Source organism: Trichomycterus rosablanca, chromosome 18 (assembly GCF_030014385.1).
Source record: "Trichomycterus rosablanca isolate fTriRos1 chromosome 18, fTriRos1.hap1, whole genome shotgun sequence".
NCBI lineage: Eukaryota > Metazoa > Chordata > Actinopteri > Siluriformes > Trichomycteridae > Trichomycterus > Trichomycterus rosablanca.
In genome coordinates this window covers 17,796,303-17,817,450 of record NC_086005.1, presented here as the reverse complement: position 1 = coordinate 17,817,450, position 21,148 = coordinate 17,796,303, and the positions used below count along the sequence as shown (strand labels likewise).

Here is a 21,148-nt window from a genome sequence, read left to right as displayed (position 1 = left end):
GACTGTATACTGTAATGTAAATCGCTTAGGATAAAGGCGTCTGCTAAATGCCGAAAATTTAAGTGTTTACGCCACATAATCTGTAGGTCTGCACAACATAATCTGAACGCGGGGTTATTTATAAACATAAAATACCTACATGTCAAGAAATTAGCCAACTGGTGAAATGATGGGACTTTCTTTTCAGTTCAAGTTTAGACATACCACAAGTACGTTACTAATTTCAATATGAAATATTAAGTATATAACATATATAGGTAAGGTGCGTAATTTGCTCACTTGCCTATTTACGTTTGTACCGCCTCTTCCGATATTTACAGATTTTTTTATTCGCCCTCTCGGTACCTGTAGCTACGCAATTTCCTTTTAAACACAGGAAGTGTGAGGTGGCTTGCTGGTTTTATCATAATGGTATGATTTAACGTTTAATTTTTACGTTACTATTTTGTCCTTAGCTGCGTAAAATAATATGTATGATAAGTATGACAATTCATTAAGAGGTAGTAATATGCTAGGCACTTTGGATTATGCATTATGTACAAGCGCGGAAGTAAATTTAACTGTTTAGGTGTCAATGGATACTTATCTATATAGGTAATTTTGTGTGAAAGGTTAAATTTTTTAAACAACATCAACAATGGATAATTGTAAAGACGTTAGCTAATACAGTTTAATTATTGTTTAGTGCAGAGATTGTTGTACTTTTCACAAATTAGATTCTTATATTTGGTACGCAAGGATTAGAAGACAAGGTTAATGTAATATTTCACAGATTTTTTAAGATACTGTGTAAGGTTTACCTGTATGAGGCATGCAGTAACAATAACCTTTATACGATTAATTTGTTTTTGTTTCCTTTTTTAATCATGACAACCTCTGCAGGGTTTGAAACATACATTTGGCAATGTATTATTTTGTATTATAGAACTTTATATAATTTATAAAATAATAAATAATAAATTATATTTTATATAATGTAATTTTTTTTCTTACCTGTCAAGAAATTAGCTAGCTACACCTGGTGACCTTTATGTGGCTACGTTCATATGACCCATAAGATGTATTCGGTCTAACTGCACATGTCAGAAAGTCATATAGAAGCTCTCTACATGGCTTTATAAAGCTCAGAGCTACATTTCTAAACTTAGGTTTCAAGCTCATTTGTACAAACAAATGCCTGTACAAAGTAAATGACATTAGCAAACTATACTGGTGAAACGTGCAACAAAAGTTGTGCCAAAATCTCAATGATCGTTTATAAAGCTAATCTATGTAATAAAAGCTTAAAGACATAATACCAAATATTGTGTATCAGGCCCTACTAAATTCACGAGAAAATGTGTTTAATTTCACAGACTTCATTTTTTAAAACTCACAGATTTCACAGATTTTTGAACAAAAGTGCCACATTTTACGGCAGTCATTAAATAACTCTCAATGGAATAATAGAATCAATGGAAGCTACAATACACAGCACAGCCTACCTTAACAGATACGTAAATACTCATCCGTGCTTTGACACCCCCCTTCTGCGTCCACAAAAACAGTTTTGTCTAACCGATTGCTAATGTAACTGAGCATCTTCAGAGTACATAGAAAGACAATACTTTACTGGCTTGTCATTTGAGCACTGACCACAGAGAGATGATCACGTGTGTAGAGAAGCACACTATGGAATCCCCAAAGGGATAAAATGCACTCCGTACATAAACACATACATCAAACATTGTCAGCACACTATACCATAGAAAAGTCTGTTACACTAACGTAATTATGATGCTGTATAATGCCATATGATTGCTACGACTGCCTCATATTGCATATTGTGGCTTATATTTCATACGCTATGCGAATAAAAAAATTTTAAATTGCTAAACACAAACTTTTGAACACAACATTTTTTATTTCACAGCAAATTGCATATTACACAGGAAGCGGGTCATTTCACTGTCCGTAACGCAATTTTCACAGCCGAATTAGGTAGGGCTTTTATTATAAATATTGTGACCCAACAAATGTTTTTATATTTTAGAACATCCACAGCTAACTTAAAAATGTGCCTTTATTCATAATAGTTTGATTCTTAAAACATTGAAATCTCAAGAAGAGTGCTGGTTGTACCTGTCCCTGGGCATGCCTTACTACAGATTTGTAGCTGTCATAAAATAGGAAAGACATTATGGATGGGAAATAAAAAGACAGAGTATAAACAAAAAATATGATGTTTCATATAGACATGATATACTGTTTACCTTTGTTGACCAATTACCTTATTTCAAATGCTGTAAAAAAGTATTTGTCTTTTTCTAGATCTTTTCTATTTTTTGCACAATTGTCACACTTAATAGTTTCAGATATTTAAACAAGCTTTAATATGACAAAGACAAGTGAACATCAAACAACATTTTTAAATGATTGATTGTTTTATTGGAGGAAATATTATTGCCCCTAAACTAGGGCTGGGTGATATGGCTAAAAAAAGTCATATCTTGATATGCTTTTGAGAAGTGGTGATATACAATACAATACAATACGATATAATGTAAACTTAAAAACACAAAATATTGTAGTTGTGATAAATTCTGACTGATTTACAGTGATTATATTTTGTATTATTATTTATATTCATATTGACAACATTTATATTAAACAAACCAGCAGAATCTCACAAGCACATTTATACTGTCCGTACTGTACTTCAAATTAATGAGCATCAAAAAATCCCGAAAACTTTTAATTTTTGATAATGCTTTGCTATCATTGCAAAATGAAATCACACGGTAAACAGCAGCACCGCGACCCAGATCAACCACACAGCAGTATAAAATAACCGCAGCTTACCTTGGAGGCCATCTTGTATATTTCCAGAATAATTCCAGAATATAAAAATCCATATTTAACTGTGTTTATCCACCTAACTAATGAAAACCATCTTGATAATTTAACCTAATTTATTCTCTTGGCTGTCGCGGTTGAAAGCTGAAACTGGTAATTCGTTCACTTATCTGTCAATTATACAACAACCAATGAAGAGAGAGATTCCGGAAGCTCTGATTGTTTTATACATCTGAATCTCTTGAACCAGAGTTGTTTTGCCCACAGAGTGAGCAAAATGAATGAATCTTTAACATAGATAAGAGCTCAGTTTTCTGATTCGATTCCAATGAAATGAGTCGTTTCTGACTCATTGACTCAGTGATTCAGTTTCCATGCTCATACGCCAAGAAAAGCGTTCCGCTTAGCGCTTTTGTGTTTTAAACGTTCTCAAATGGTAACCTGTTTATTCTATGCATACTCGATATATGGTCATTTTCAACATCGTTCAAAAAGTACAGTATAATCGAATATATTGATATTTACGATATACCGCCCAGCCCTACCCTAAACCTAATAGATAGTTATGCAGTTTCAGCAGTAACAGCTGCAACCAAACACTTCAGCTAACAGATTTATTGGTGTGGAGGAATTTGGCCCAGTCCTTCCATTTTACATTGCATGTTTAAGGTACAGCCACAGCCGCTTATTAGGGTCAGAGTCAAGAGTAGACATTCCAAAACCTTCATTTTGTTTAAGTGATTTAGATAAGATTAAGTTTGGGAATGAAAATTTAGCCAGTTTATTTTAACTGATAACTGACTGTCAGTAGTGGACGATTACTGAACTTTTAGCAACTTATAAAAACATAGGTGTGCTTGAGTTTCAGATCACAGACTAGTGAATGGACATACTTCAAAATGATTTTCTTTTAGTGAGCAGCTCTTGTGGTTACGTCAATTATGACAACTCACACAGGCCTTAAAGTGGGAAAGCATCCCTACACCACCACCAGAACCACCATGTTTAACTGTTTGCATGATGTCTTTATTTTGGAATGCTACGTCAGCCTCATTTCAGATGGAATGTGGCCAATATTCAAAAACTTTCACCTATGATACATTGGTCTACAGAACATTATCCTGCATTGTTCTTACATTTTCATTTGGGTTCTTCAGTGATTTACTGAATAAGTTGTCAATGCACTCTTGAATAAATTTAGCTAGGCCAGCTACCTCTGGGAAAATTCACCAGTGTTGCAAGTTTCTGTCCTTTAACCAAAGGATAGTGTGCTGCTTGTTGAGAAAAAAAATTAAAGGCAAAAATTATATATGAATGAAGAAGGATTTTATTATGGTAAGGAATGTTAATGATGAAACAATTCACAGGGTAGTGGTGGCTCTGGTTTTCCTCAAATCACTGGGAATAACACACCCTGGACATTTATTGCAGGACACAATTATTAATTATAAAAAAATGAAAAAACTTTAAAAAAAAATTTTTTATAATTAATATTTTATCAGTTGATCTTATATTTTTATTACTCAGGACGAAGTTAAGCAATGAATAATTACTCGTATTTGTTAAATGTTTACTGCTGAATTGTTTTAGAAAGTATTGAATTATTGACTAATCTTAGTGGCCATGTGCACCAGTCCACAAACAATTTAGACAAAATGGTTAAAGCTTTTTATTAAAACATTTTGTCATGCAATAACCCTTTTTTTTGCAGTCTGCTATATTTAACTTCCAGAGCTTGCTTACTGTCATCTTGCTGCTAATCTGCACTTGTGCATACATCAGAGCACTAGCGCCAAGTCTGCTTGATAAGAACAAAACAGGGTATGTATATACAATAATTAACTATCTTATATTGACTACCTACAGCATGATGTAATCTCCGTGTATTGCCATGAACATGTCACTGTGTTTAGTGAACCTTAATGACCTCCTTAGTCAACAGTTCTGAATCCAATAGAGCACCTTCAAAATGTGGAAAAGTGGATAATTGCTGTGCATATCAAATTGAACTCAAAACTTCAATGATTGTTCCAACACATTGTGGAATTCATGCAACAAGAGCAAAGGTTGTTCTAAGAGCAAAGGGTGGTTAATTGGTTCATTACATGAATTAGCTTATTAAGCATGTGTTCAGCTGTTTCTAATAATGTGGAAGGGCTAGATCTTATACAAACTTTAATTAATTTACCTACTTTTTCATACATTTATTGACTATCTTATGAGCTGTGACTTGGCAGTCTGGTAATATGTGTTAATATGTATAATGCATCATTTTTTAATTATTTATTTTCTCTTCATGTTGTTCTGCTTTTGTCCTGTCATCTGTACTACAAAATCTAAATATACAGAATGTTCAAAAAACATTAAAGCATTTGTTGTAGGCTGCTCTTAGATGTACTTCTGAGAGGTTTCTCTGTACAAGCAGCATTTCCTAACTGAAAATATCGCAAGAATTCTAACGGCTTCTATGAGATGCATATACTGTAGCTCCTCACATACTGAACTACGAAAGAGTGCACAATGAGTTTGCATTTATTAACAAAAAACTGTTAAACACAATCATCAAATATAATCTGTTTACATCAAAAAAAATTAAAAAGCTTTAACTTAATAACCTAAATTACCCTATCTTCCACACAGATTTCTTGGAATATTCTGGAAATGTGCAAGAATAGGTATGTTATGTCAAGATGGTAAGGAATTTTAAAGTTAAGAATTAGGATATAATTTGTGTTTTACTCTTCTGTTATGTTTCAGGTGAACGAAAAAGTCCCTATGTGGCTTGTTGCTGTATCATCATGGCTTTCGCCATTTTATTTTCTGAGTAGCAGCACAAAGAGAGCCTTACCAAGAAAGTGAACCAATTAGAAAAGAAGCTATGTCTACTACATCAGACACTTTGTAATGTATCCAAATTTTCCCATGTTTCTAGAATTTAGTTTTCACGTTTGTTTTTATGCATGGTGAGGTAAACTGTGCACATCTTGTGTATTTCCCTTCCATATGGGGCTTTATTTGTGCAGTTGAATTGTTTTGTGGGCCTTGTGCTAGTAAAATATGGAAACAGTGTTTTTGTAAAGTCATACTCCCACCAACATCACAACAAATGTCAGAAGTTGAATGAAAATAAATATTAAAATTTTTTATGCTTATGTACCCGTGTGAAGATTCATGTTTGTTTGTTTATTAGAATTTTAACGTCATGTGATACACTTTGGTTACATTCATGATGAGGAACGGTAGTTACTCATTACACAAGATACATCAGTTCACAAGGTCATGGACAATTTTGTATCTCCAGTTCACCTCACTTGCATGTCTTTGGACTGTGGGAGGAAACCCATGCAGACACGGGGAGAACATGCAAACTCCACAGAAAGGACCCAGACCGCCCCACCTGGGGATCAAACCCAGGACCTTCTTGCTGTAAGGCCACCGTGCTGCCGAAGATTCATGTAAACAATCCTCTACTGATCTCCTCAGCCAGTGAATTGCATAATTATAATGCACATATTCAGTGTGAAGTTGCAGGTGGTCAGACAATGAAATAATTACTATATGCGAACTGGCATAAAACATTTGCATCACCAGCTATTGTGTTGGGTCTTGTAGTGCATTTATTAATTTCATAATACATATATTTTTAACTCAAGACTTAATAAAGTCTCAAGAGATAAAATAAAGGCATTTTAACTATTGGTTTCCCCCTATCTGTCTGTTTGAGTATTCAGGCCTTTTTATTTTTGCACACTTTTTTGAAAGAAAAAAATAAATAAATAGGGGAATCTGCTACCAGCATCATCACGATAATACCAAGTATTGTACATCCTCATGATACTTTCGTACAGGTTAGTCTGCTCTGCTTGGGTTGCCATCACTAACTGTGAAACAGTCCCAGACTGCTGACATTTAGGGTTATGCGTTCAGCAATGTGCACTAGACCATCCTCTCTTAAATTTTGAAAAGCACCCACTACTGCAATCAAAAATTACTGTACGAAGGTTAGGCTTCTTACCCCAGCAGCCCATAAACCTTGGGTTTTAACATGAGGGTGAATGTCAGTAAAAGAACACAAACCTCTCTTTCGGAGTGTCCATCAAGTGGCCCTAGATTTCTAGTTTAACATTACAGAACCAATCAGTGTAGCTGGCTGCTCTGGTTAAGACCCATTCAGAGTAATGTTAAAACTGGTAATAAGGTGAATGTGACACAGTGTATAAAACCCCCATATGCATATGGGGATGCAAAATCGCAGTCTAGTCAAAGTGCCCATGCTAGCTCCTGTTTAGCATTAAAAGCACCTACAATGGACATGCAGGCATCAAAACGGCACATCAGGTGAATGTAAATAAGGCTGACTGGTCCTGACCAATGAGTCCTGTTTTCGCCTAGAACATGTGGACAATCAGCAACGGGTGCATCAAATTTGGAATATGATTAAACAATTAAACACGATTTCAATTCCACCAAAGCATAAGGTTAAGCAATCACTCCTGGAGTATCCCAGAGTGCCCTTTTCAGTCTCCAGGTTTAAATCCTATAGAAAATATTTTGTGGGATTTCAAATAAAAGCAGTTGCCACACAAAAAAGCATTTGCACAAGAGAAATGGATAAAGATTTCACAAGAGATGTGTCAGAAAGCTTGTTATTAGAGGACAATTAGTAGAGGTTATAAAGGCAAAGCATGTTCCATCAAATAGGCAGGAAATTCTTGTTGTATATTTTCATTTAATTCTATACATTTTACAATAAAATCTCTTATGGTGAGGGGGTTGAATATTTCTGATTAGACAATCTTTGCCCAAGCACCCCCTACCCCCAACGTCTGTGCAAATGCCTGACTGGCCAGACAGCCCTTGTCATTTTCTGTAAATAATTGCTTTAAATGATAATACGTTGTGAGTAGTGCATAAAATAAAATGTTTATCAAAATAAAAATGCTAATTTCACTCCAAAGACACTAACAAATAGCTAAACCAGAAATATTGACAATTTTAAAGTGGTTTCTTTATAAAAGCACACTAGTCACCAAAGTACAGTATATAGATTCATTTTTAAAAGGTCTTAATGTTCTGTAGTAAAGAAAAAAAAGCACACTGTATATAACAAAGAGTATTTTATACATTAGGTTTGTGACAAATTGCCCTGCAGAACACTGGTCCATTTACTGTCTTCTTGTCCTCCACCAGATGTATACAAAAGAGCAGATACAGCTTACTAGTTTTCAAACAAACATTGCTATTGTGTGAAGTTGGGGCCTCAGTCATGAGCAGTCACCCCTCTGTTATAGGTACAAGGCACGTCCAATCCCACCACAGGCCCAACAATGCTCAGCCATGTGACAATGTAGTTTATTTTTCTGCAACAAGACAAAAAACTGTATAAAAAAAGATATCATTGCTTTTTGCACACTTTTTGTGTTGTGGATTTAATTTTGAATAGACATAACTATAATTTTACCCATGAATTTACACATAAATTTAGACCTGCAGTTGGGTTCCCTTGGTCCAGACCAACCAAGAAATTGATAAATTGTTACATTTTAGTCCTGGTTTGCTTAGTGTTAATACAAATTTACAATCAAACCAAAACAAAAAAAGTATGACACATTCGGTTCGACGTATTTTCCAAACCAGTCGTCATGTAACATAACAAGACTTTTCTATAATGCAGTACACCAAGAATGTTCACTGTATGTGCTTGCATATTAAATGCATTTTGTCCCTTTGGGGTTTCCACCATCAATGGAAAAGTGTGTTTCATGGCACTGAATCAATTCTCTCTGCATTCTGTGTTATGCCTTAAAACAGTCAGTAAAATACAGTTATGTTACCCCTAGCTTTCAGTACACTTTATTTCTTACTTTATGAGGTAAGCGAAACATAAATGCTCTTAGTTACAGTAAGAACAATGCTCCACGCTGGATACCTGCTGTTTTTTTTACCAAATAAAAACAGCTGAATGTGGTAAAATAGATAAAGGAGTCAAAATAGCATCAGAAATTCCTCTGCTGCACATTTATTTTTTTAATAATTATTAATTTCAATGCACTCTACTTTGTCAGGGTGCATTTGGTGTCGCATCTTGTGATATCATGCCACTGCTTTAACACCTAAAACAAATCGCACCAGAATTCATTTAGAAATGGGCCGAATCCCCTCTGCTCAAGCAGTCTTGGTCTGCTTATTTGGTGCACACCAGAGTTCGAAAGGAAGTGTTTACACGTACTGTAACAAACCACACTAATAGAGAAATCACACCAGGCTTAGTTTTAATTAAATCAAAGCTGACAAGTATAAACAATTGATTGCGCATTATTTGGAAAGGTACAAACTTGTCTATGAGGGCTCACAATTTACACTGCATTTTCATGGAAAAAAACAAGCCATGAAGAGCAAAGAACTGTCTGTGAATGTCTGTGATTAAACTGTGGCAAGGCATAGATCAGGGCAAGGATATAAAGCAGTACCTAAGGCTTTTTTAGTGTTCGGGAACAACAATGGAGTGGTTTTGGAAAAAGTCTCTGAATGTACTTGAGTAAACCAGATGGCAGTTCACAGATGGTAATTGATGACAAATAAAATGGCATATATTTTTATTCAAAATTAAATGCACTACGAAATAAACTGCAAAAAGTCGAGGATTTTATTTTCAAATCCATTGTATATGCTAACATTAATTTTCAGAGCTGTAATGACTGTTTTAGTAAATGACTTATAATAGTTTAGACAAAATTACTGATAGTCTTGAAGAGAATAAATCAAATTAAACACTGATTAGAAAAAGCAATGCTTTCACATTAAAAACACTTTCTGGAAACCATTTTCCAAAAAAGCATGTCACAACTATACAATTACTCAACTACGTGTCCTTTCATTTTGAGGCTGTTTGCAAATATCTGAAGGTTTAGTTTCACATACGTTTAATATGCTAACACAGCAGGATGCATAGGCTTAAGATTCATAATAAGTATTTAAATAAAATAAACAAAAGCAATCAAACTAAACTCCTGTTTACAAGGTTAAGGTGCAAAAGGTTGCACTTGTTGAGCTGACTCATGACAAATACTTAGACTGAGGAGGGGGACAAGCCTTGAACTGAAGACAGGTTGTTGGGCAGCTTACTGATGCCAGTGGACAAAATAGCTATGTTATCTAGTACAGACCAACATAAGGGCTACGGTGGGCTCAATTGCAGATAATTTTAATATTGGTAATTTAGTCAATGTATCACAGAACACTACATCAAATCGTTTTGTGTATAGAGTGCATAGTCACATACTACTGAAACTGTCAATGCTAATTCCTTTCCACCACCAAAAGCATCGGAACCAAGCATGTATGCATGGTTTACCCAAGGACAAAAATGACACCAGGATGCACATGAAGGACGATCCACCTTGCAAACTACATAGAGGCTGAAGGACCTCCTGTTAATGTCTTGGTGGACCTGCTGGTTATGAGCAGATTCCATAGAACTCAGATGTCTTCACAGGTTAGAGCTATTCTGACAGCGTATTAGGTGGGTGGTCCTTGTGTTTTGGGTCACTGGTGTAACATTATCTTTATGATGCGTAAAAAAATTTTTGTTTAGACCTTTAGATCTTTGGAAAAAAAACATAGGAAAAGTGGTAAATACATCTAAATTTTCTTTATTAGTATGTTTAGTTAACCATTGTTATGAACTGTGTTTGCTACTGACTATAAACGCTAGTTCAGCATTCAGAATGTAGATTTTATAAATCACCTTACTGTTTTACAATACCGTCATATTTGTTATAAGAATTAAATACATTTTGTGCTGTTATATAAGCATAAATGGGGATCTAAGAACATTCCTCAATACATACTCTTCACAAACAGGATCCTAGGTTATTTCCAAAGGATTTTACTTAAACTCACTCCACAGGTTTAGGTCATGATATGGTCAAAAGGTTAAATGACGTCATGCCATTTTTTTATATTAGGACATTTATGTTGGCTCATTGCCCTGCTGGATGATACAAAAAGTTTAAAAAAATCTTTAGGTCACCATGAGAAATTTTTGGCCACTTCCTTTGCAGACTTGCTTCATTTTTGCCCTCAGAAATAATTTTAGATATAAACTCCATATTTAAGGTCAAGTTTTTTTTCTTTTGAGCCATTAAGGGCAACTGATCTTATGCTTCAAATTGCTGTTGCATAAAGCAATTTAGCTTCAGTTCATGGACAGACATTCTCCTTCAGGTTACATGAAGGAAAATTCATGGTATTATTTTTGTCCTGCCTTTATCGAATCCCATTCCAAATTCATGAGATTAAACTAAACACTTAGTTGTACTTAACAGATCTTACATCATGTTTTCAGTGTGGCTTGTAAAATAAAATAAAAAAAAGTAAAATTCTACCTATTTTCAGCTAGTGCCATTTCCAAAATTGGTCTCATAAACTCTTTGGTGCGACAAGGATGAAGCATAAAAAAGGGCTGGCCCAGGAAAGGGTGCTCCTGTAAAAAAGAAATAAAAAAATTACAAATAAACATGTGTATAGAATTTAATAAAAATATACAACAAAATGTCTCAGTAAACAACAAATAAATATTTAGTAATACATAAAAGCAATTTTGAATCGCACAGTTTGAAAGTTGGCATAATGAAAAATATCTAGCTCTCATGACAAATATTCATAAGCAATATCATTGAACCCCAATCCTTAGAACTTATAGCAACATTCTTTTAACTTGATATTTAATAGGTGCATGTGCTAACTGTTGGCTCTATGGTCTCGATGGTGGAGTCACTTAAGTTCTTGGGCACCACCTTATCCAGGGACCTAAAGTGGGAAAGGAACACACTCTCCATCGCCAAGAGGGCTCAGCAGAGAATGTTCTTTTTGAGATAGCTGAGGAAATCCAACCTGCCAATGTCTGCTGATCCAGTTTTACACAGCAATCATCGAGTCCAATCCCACATCATCTATTACCATCTGGTTTGGTTCCTCCACGTCACAAGGACAAGCCAAACTCCAGTGTAAAATCAGGACAGCAGAGAGGATCATTGGATGTAGTGTGCCAACACTCATCTACAACAGCAGTGTGCTGGTATGGATCCAAACATTAACAAGAACTGTGCTACATGTAGTTAGTTAGTAAGAAAACAGTTAAATTCTGTCATTAGTACCAATTTAACCACAGTAAGCCAATCCAAAACATTCAAAAACATGAATGTCACCTGCTGTGTTAGTGTAGCATATGGTTCTAGCAGTAGTCTTTGTTTGTAGTTTGTGTGTAGCATGTTTTATGTCTGTGTTGTTTTTCTTGTTGCTGTTGTTTTTCTTTTTTATATGATTCATTTATGTTAAGAAGTACCACACAGTATTTTGTTGTACCATGACAAATAAAGTTTTTATTCTATTCTATATAAAGGATATTATAGATAATTGTACCAACTGTTAAATATTCAAATTAGGCACTTGAACGTATTGGAAGTTTTTTTGTTTTTAACAACCCATATGTTTACCATTCATCTACAGTGCAAGGTTTTCACTGTGTTACTGAAACACATTGCAAAGGCAATACCCTTATAATAGCCTTTTTAACTAAAATTGATTCTCCTAAAACTGTCTTCAATCTTTTAACTGTGGATGGTACAAACTACATCTGTTGGGGCATTTTTTTAAATGCAATAAAAACAAAAAACCTAAGACGTCCTGTTAATGTAATTAGTACCAATTTAACCACAGTAAGCCAATCCAAAACATTCAAAAACATTAATGTCACCTGTTGTGTTAGTGTAGCATATGGTTCTAGCAGTAGTCTTTGTTTGTAGTTTGGGTGAATGTTGTTCCAAATCTCCTCAAGGGACAAGAGTTGTCCATCTGTATTGAAAAACATAAATATCCGACAACACAATACAAAAATGTTTGTCATCTGAAGAATCAGTTTAAAACTACCAAAAATGAATGTCTTAATATTTTACCTAATGTGGATGCTCTGAAGTACAATACGGGAACCTGATAGCTACAGGAATATAAAACATGGTATTCATAATGCATTATGATTTGATCATCACACAGTGTATGTACTTCAGCTGCCTCATCATCCAGCTAGAAAGAGAAACAGAAATCAAACCAAACAGGTAAAAACCTAGAATTGTAAATGCTAGAACATATTTAGATAACAATGGATTCATATTCACAATGCAGATTATTACAACATGGCAGCGCATGCAGACACAGCGGCTAGGTTGTTTTGTTGGTTAGTCCAGACACTAGAGGCATTAATCCAGTTCGGAAGAACTGAACTCCTGGATATCAGTAGACAATATTTTGACTGCATGTTTTATGTCTGTGTGTTGTGTGTGGTCGTGTGTTGTTTTTCTTGTTGCTGTTGTTATTCTTTTTTATATGATTCATTTATGTTAAAAAGTACCACACAGTATTATGTTGTACCATGACAAAGTTTTTATTCTATTCTATATAAAGGATATTATAGATAATTGTACTAACTGTTAAATATTCAAATTAGGCACTTGAATGTGTTGGGGGTTTTTTGTTTTTAACAACCCAAATGTTTACCATTCATCTACAGTGCAAGGTTTTCACTGTGTTACTGAAATAATAGCCTTTTTAACTAAAATTGATTCTTCTAAAACTGTCTTCAATCTTTTAACTGTGGATGGTACAAACTACATTTGTTGGGGCATTTTTTTAAATGCAATAAAAACAAAAAACCTAAGATGTCCTGTTAAACCTTTATTTAATTGGCAAATGTATAAAGAAGATTACTGAATATAGAATTTAATGACTACAACACACATAAAAGAATGTTTAACACTGTTTCATCACCTTTACTATTAATTACAATGTTTAATCGTTTTGAAACTGCTAATACTAATTGTTGCAGTTTTGCAAGTGAAATTTTAATTAAAAGTGCATTTCTATTCGCAAATGTGTAAGGTACATTTTAAATTTGTAACTTTCAATTTGTGGATATAAACAACACTATTTGTAATTGTAACTTAGCATTTGCAAATGCTTCGAGCACTTTTGTGCAACATTGTGCTCTAGCTTTCAGTTTGACTATATTATGATTAGTTAAGCAGCACATGATGCCTCATTTTAAAGACATTAATGCTATCATTATCCACATATGGAAAAAACATGGAATGGTGGTGAACCTTCACAGGAGTGGCCGACCTACCAAAATTTCACCAAGAACGCATCAGTGACTTATCAAGAAGGACATAAAAGAACTAAGAACTGCAGGCCTTACTTGCCCCAGTTAAGGTCAATGTACATGAGTACACAATAAGAAAGTCACTGGGCAAAAATGGCCAAAAAGTCCTCTCCTAAAATTGACAATCACATCTACATGACCCCAGAACTGTTGGAATAATACTGTATTAATAACACTTTTGATTGATGTTGTATTCAGTTCACTCTCACACCCAGCTCAGCAGTAAAACAATTAATTATCTTAATAATATTTAAAACACATATTGAAAAAAACAAATGCAAAATCTTAAGTTGGTTTTTACCTGGAATTCATGTGTCCAAGCACTTGTATCTTCTTTAACTTTGTAGTTAAGCAAAGAACTAGATCTTTTCCCAGGTTTTAGAGAAGTCTTTTTTAAGTAACCTTCGACACCATCCTGAATAAAAGTAAATTAAAGTAACATTTAAGAACTACAAACTTTTAATACAAGTAGTGTTCAGTAAAATATATGCTGAACATGACCCTAAACAAAATATTTAATCATTTTTTTGTATTTTATCTTACTTACAATTATATATTTTCTCACCTTTGACAAGGTCTCATATTTTGACCTTTGACTTGACCAGCTCCATCCATCTTTAATTACAACAGAATGCTTGAGGATAAGCTTGCAGCAATGATAGAAGATCTTCTCATCCAAGTCACAGCTAGCAGTGCATAGTTCTCCATCTGACATCTAAAAATGAGGAAAAATACAAAGTTATAAACCCTTAAACACATGTCATAGGACAAATGAAGGTTTACATGTATCCTAAATGTAGTCCTAAATAAGTGGAAAAACTAAGACAGAAACAGATACAGTATTCGATATAGCATATCAACCCAGCTATCACGCAAACACCATGCAACATTGTATTTAGTTTGTTACTTGGTTGGTACGAACAAAATAAATTCTGACAACCTTTTCTGATTTACCTGTATCTTTGCGTTTACTTGTCTGGAACATTCCAGAGAGTTTGTTTTTAATAAAAATGTGAAACAAAATAATTTTGTCAGTTAGTCAAAAGGGCAGGCTCGCTTTACCCATAATAAGTTAGGCTATAATGTAACGTTATGTTATACAGTGGCATGAGTAGGAGCTCATGAGCCCCAGTGCAAAAAAACAAAAAAACAAAAATGAGTACACCCCTCATATTTCTGCAAATATTTTATTATATCTTTTGATGGGACAACACTATACAAATGAAACTTAAATGAAACTTGGATATAACTTAAAGTAGTCAGTGTACAGCTTGTATAGCAGTATAGATTTTCTAGATTTAGTCTTCTGAAAATAACTCAACACACAGCCATTAATGTCTAAATAGCTGGCAACACAAGTGAGTACACCTCACAGTGAACATGTCCGAATTGTGCCCAATTGTGTCTTTGTCCCTCCCTGGTGTCATGTGACTCGTTCGAGTTAGGTGTGAATGGGGAGCAGGGTTGTTAAATTTGATGTTTTGGGTACAATTCTCTCATACTGGTCACTGGATATTGAACATGGCACCTCATGGCAAAGAACTCTCTGAGGATGTGAGAAATAGAATTGTTGCTCTCCACAAAGATGGCCTAGGCTATAAAGAAGACTGCTAACACCCTGAAACTGAACTACAGCACGGTGGCCAAGGTCATACAGAGGTTTTCCAGGACAGGTTCCACTCGGAACAGGCCTAGCCAGGGTCGACCAAAGTAGTTGAGTCCACATGTTCAGCATCATATCCAAAGGTTGGCTTTAAAAAGACACGAGTGCTGCCAACATTGCTACAGAGGTTGAAGAAGTGGGAGGTCAGCCTGTCAAGGCTCAGACCATACGCAGCACACTGCATCAACTCGGCCTGCATAGCCATCATCCCAAAAGGAAGCCTCTTCTGAAGCTTACACACAAGAAAGCCCACAAACAGTTTGCTGAAGACAAGCAGTCCAAGAACATGGATTACTGGAACCATGTCCTGCGGTCTGACAAGACCAAGATAAACTTGTTTGGCTCAGATGGTGTCCAGCATGTGTGGCGGCACCCTGTTGAGGAGTATCAAGACAACAGTCTTTTGCCTACAAGCATGGTGGTGGTAGCATCAAGGTCTGGGGCTGCAAAAATACAATTCTTGATATCAAGAATGTAATTTTTGATATCAAGAATTGAATTCTTACTAGTAAAAACTTAATTCTTGATATCAAGAATTTAATTTTTGATATCAGAAAATACATTTTTTTACTAGTAAGAATTCAATTCTTTACACTGACCATAGACCTGGCATTACACACATCTGACAGTGATTTTCGTCTCTTACACTGTATATAAATCAATGTCATGTGAAACACTGGGAATCAGGAGCTTTGACTTAAACAGGCATTGCAAGTGATTGGAAATCAAATGTAATTATCAGTAACTGACTTAAAAAAAAATCTAAGATGTTTTTTTTCCTAAAATAATCATCATTAATAGATGAATCAAACAAATGTGTATTTATTTAGTAGACCGTTCAGTCTCTGGTTTCCAAGTGCCATCTTCAGTCTGAAGAAGTCAGCAGTTACGCCCCTGATGTTATAGTAGACTATGGTAAAATGATATAGGTAGCCTATGTACAGGTCCTTCTCAAAAAATTAGCATATTGTGATAAAGTTCATTATTTTCCATAATGTAATGATAAAAATTAAACTTTCATATATTTTAGATTCATTGCACACCAACTGAAATATTTCAGGTCTTTTATTGTTTTAATACTGATGATTTTGGCATACAGCTCATGAAAACCCAAAATTCCTATCTCAAAAAATTAGCATATTTCATCCGACCAATAAAAGAAAAGTGTTTTTAATACAAAAAAAGTCAACCTTCAAATAATTATGTTCAGTTATGCACTCAATACTTGGTCGGGAATCCTTTTGCAGAAATGACTGCTTCAATGCGGCGTGGCATGGAGGCAATCAGCCTGTGGCACTGCTGAGGTGTTATGGAGGCCCAGGATGCTTCGATAGCGGCCTTAAGCTCATCCAGAGTGTTGGGTCTTGTGTCTCTCAACTTTTTCTTCACAATATCCCACAGATTCTCTATGGGGTTCAGGTCAGGAGAGTTGGCAGGCCAATTGAGCACAGTAATACCATGGTCAGTAAACCATTCACCAGTGGTTTTGGCACTGTGAGCAGGTGCCAGGTCGTGCTGAAAAATGAAATCTTCATCTCCATAAAGCTTTTCAGCAGATGGAAGCATGAAGTGCTCCAAAATCTCCTGATAGCTAGCTGCATTGACCCTGCCCTTGATAAAACACAGTGGACCAACACCAGCAGCTGACATGGCACCCCAGACCATCACTGACTGTGGGTACTTGACACTGGACTTCAGGCATTTTGGCATTTCCTTCTCCCCAGTCTTCCTCCAGACTCTGGCACCTTGATTTCCGAATGACATGCAAAATTTGCTTTCATCCGAAAACAGTACTTTGGACCACTGAGCAACAGTCCAGTGCTGCTGTTTCTGGTTCAAAAGTGGCTTGACCTGGGGAATGCGGCACCTGTAGCCCATTTCCTGCACACGCCTGTGCACGGTGGCTCTGGATGTTTCTACTCCAGACTCAGTCCACTGCTTCCGCAGGTCCCCCAAGGTCTGGAATCGGCCCTTCTCCACAATCTTCCTCAGGGTCCGGTCACCTCTTCTCGTTGTGCAGCGTTTTCTGCCACACTTTTTCCTTCCCACAGACTTCCCACTGAGGTGCCTTGATACAGCACTCTGGGAACAGCCTATTCGTTCAGAAATTTCTTTCTGTGTCTTACCCTCTTGCTTGAGGGTGTCAATGATGGCCTTCTGGACAGCAGTCAGGTCGGCAGTCTTACCCATGAATGCAGTTTTGAGTAATGAACCAGGCTGGGAGTTTTTTAAAGCCTCAGGAATCTTTTGCAGGTGTTTAGAGTTAATTCGTTGATTCAGATGATTAGGTTAATAGCTCGTTTAGAGAACCTTTTCATGATATGCTAATTTTTTGAGATAGGAATTTTGGGTTTTCATGAGCTGTATGCCAAAATCATCAGTATTAAAACAATAAAAGACCTGAAATATTTCAGTTGGTGTGCAATGAATCTAAAATATATGAAAGTTTAATTTTTATCATTACATTATGGAAAATAATGAACTTTATCACAATATGCTAATTTTTTGAGAAGGACCTGTATATTATATACGGGTAGTAACGCGCCACATATGATCTGTGACATTTATCTACGTGTTTTATGTACGTTTGCTCCGTTTTACGGACAAATGTTTGAACATTGCCGAAGTAAAAATAATTTTTGAAGGTTTTACAACGTTGAGCTAAAGAGAGAGACTGGAACAAACTGGGCAGTTGTAACAACGTAGTTAGCTGTCTGCGAATACGCTTATCAATCATAACACAATATAATATTAAGTTAGTTATTTGAAGCGTTATACACAAAACTGCGCATTAAAAAAAAGTCAAATAAAGCTACATGAACATCTGCATTTCTTTTACACAAATGCGCAATTTTACTGCCATACAAAAAAACACAATGTTACATAGTTGCACCACATCCAGTAAAACAAAAGCTACTCTACTCACCTTTAAAGCACTGAAAACGCATGGAAGTGTTCCGTTGGAAAATACGATCTTGCCTAAAATAACAATATATCACTTAACTTTAACAAGTATTCAAATATATACTGTAATATAAGTACAAACTTAAAAATCTACTTAAAAATGAATAAAACACTACTACTTTTCGCTAGTTCTAAGGGCGCAGACATGTTGGAATGACGTCACCCTGGTCACGTTACTGTTTGCAAATGTGTAAGGTCCGTTTTAAATATGTAACTTTTTGAGCATTTTACGTTTGAGCAACTTTATGCATTAGCTTGCAGTTTAACTATATTTTGAGTATAACTATAAAAGTATAGCAGAGTCCAGTCCTGATTGTTAAGCCATTCAGAATCCCACAAAAAAAAGTTTTAAAATGATAAAATAAGCCTGTGGTTCAAGTAATCATCGCTATGCCCTAGTCTTTTAAAAGGGTATCTCCTCCATAGTGCGGACTTCAAAGAGATTAAACATTTAATACCTTACTTTTATAAGTAAACCATTTAGTTGCTGCAGCCATTTTATAGGTCTGAGCACCGAAGGTGCCTATTACTTTTGATAGGATTTTTTCTTCTTTGTCTACTTCTTCTTTTTCTCTGATATAACAAAACACACAGACCAAAACGTAAGTCGTACGGACATGATACTTGGTCAAGAGGTAGTAGTCTCTTCTGCTCCTCAGGCACTCAAGCTCAACCTGATGGTAAATTTCTCCTACCTGTATGATGTAGAGACAAAATTAGTTTTTTCCCCTGATTAATTGTTTCATGACTTACAAAAAGCAAGCAGAGCCGTAGAGAGAGAGAGAGAGAGTCGCGACACTCCTTGATCTTGCCGCCACGCGAGTTCATGTGCCCCTTCAGTAGTTCCAAACAAACCCCCCGCTGTCATGTTCTCATATGGGACAGGCAGCAGTGAATGAAATATTAAACCGTAAATAATAAACATTTGTACAATTTCTGGGTATTTTCAACTGCCTTTACATTTACTGCATCTGCTTTAATGTCAATTTAGTATATGAAGTGGAAGATTGATGTTTATAATGACTTGTTAATAGGTCGTTCTTGTTAACACACAGTACATTATGTTAGCATACATTACATAATGCGATATCATTAAGTAGTAGAGACAATATACAGTACAGAGATTAAAGAGTTTTTTTGTTTTGTTTTTTGCATAAACTAATCTCCCTTCACTTTCCTGAGGATTCATAATAATAATAATTTTGGCTAAACACTAAGCCATGTGGTTCGATTCATAAGGTTTGCCTGCACTGAATGAACAGATTAATAAACACACTACCGTACCAAAAACATTATAGTAAGGGTACATGAAATAGAATTAATTTATGTCTTATTTCATGAGTGATTAATAATTGATTCCTACATGTAATACATGAATGAATTCATTATGAATATGCACAAGTTCATTTTGTCTAATGTAAGTGGTGGACAAGGTACACAAACCATGTAGTTGAGATACCCAAGTAAAAATATTACTCCAGTAAAAGTAGTAGTAAAAGTAAAAATACTCTTTACCTCCACTTGAGTGAAAGTACTAAAGTATTTACCTTCAAATGTACTTAAGTATGAAAGTAAAAGTAGCATGATTTATTATGGCTCTAATGTTTTATTATCATTTCTGTAACAAGACTCTTGATTAATCAACTCATTTTAGGTGAAAAGACTCCAGTGTCAATAATTAATCTGACACTAATGTTTATTAAAATGTTTAAGTAGTGCTTGCTAAGTAGTGGAAATGAATGTGGCTCTATGGGTTGAAAGTGAATGTGAAAGCGTCTTTGAGTATCTTGAAAAGCGCTATATAAATAAAATGTATTATAATGTTTGGAACTATTCACTAGCCCCACAACCCGGAAGCTGCGCAGAAAAATGTCTCCGCCCCCTTTACAACTGTTCCCCTGTTCTCTCTACCGCTCTGAAAGCAAGAACCATGTAGCATGCATTGATGTCTGGAATTTCACCCCACATATACAAACGTGGTATCAAAGGAACGTTGAAAACGTAAACATTAATAATCATCAAAAAATCAATCAAAAACATGGGTGGAGCAAGCCAAGCATAAAGCACACATATACAGAAAGGATTACACCTATTGTCATGAAACTTAACCACATACCATGGGTTTATAGGCTATGGCAAAAATATGGTGACGCTATAACATGCAGGATAATGTTACTTAAAAAGATTGTTCAATTGAAATAAAATGTACATAGTTTTTCTGTGTCATGGCTGTATGCTCCTTACATCAATACCGAAAAAAACATGACTAATCAGACTGCAGGACCGCCAAATAACTGGCCAATCACCATAAACTTGAATTGCATCATTAATTATGGACCCTCTAATAGCCTCTGAAGCTTAAAAGGAAGTGATGGAAATTATGGCTTCTTGAAGGCAGCTGGATCTTTTGGCTCCGTTCCTTTTAAAGGGCCGTTCAAAAAAATGGCTGTTCGTTCTTTTTTTCAGGCAGC

At 35.4% G+C, this 21,148-nt stretch overlaps 2 protein-coding genes across 2 annotated transcripts; one reads left to right on the top strand and one right to left on the bottom strand.

Annotated features, from left to right (window-relative positions):
• The first annotated feature begins 352 nt into the window (after positions 1-352).
• On the top strand, positions 353-5,987 carry tmem167a (transmembrane protein 167A). The gene is made up of 4 exons (XM_063014066.1): positions 353-411; positions 4,547-4,656; positions 5,476-5,510; positions 5,593-5,987. The coding sequence occupies exons 1-4, from the start codon at positions 409-411 to the stop codon at positions 5,661-5,663; spliced, it is 219 nt and encodes a 72-aa protein (XP_062870136.1). The 5' UTR covers positions 353-408; the 3' UTR covers positions 5,664-5,987.
• A 1,557-nt stretch (positions 5,988-7,544) lies between these two features.
• On the bottom strand, positions 7,545-18,790 carry atg10 (ATG10 autophagy related 10 homolog (S. cerevisiae)). The gene is made up of 7 exons (XM_063014298.1): positions 18,640-18,790; positions 14,616-14,765; positions 14,352-14,465; positions 12,792-12,918; positions 12,593-12,690; positions 11,223-11,320; positions 7,545-8,195 (listed from the first exon to the last, which is right to left on the bottom strand). Exons 2-7 carry the CDS (start codon positions 14,763-14,765, stop codon positions 8,096-8,098), a joined length of 687 nt encoding a protein of 228 aa, XP_062870368.1. The 5' UTR covers positions 18,640-18,790; the 3' UTR covers positions 7,545-8,095.
• Positions 18,791-21,148: the final 2,358 nt, after the last annotated feature.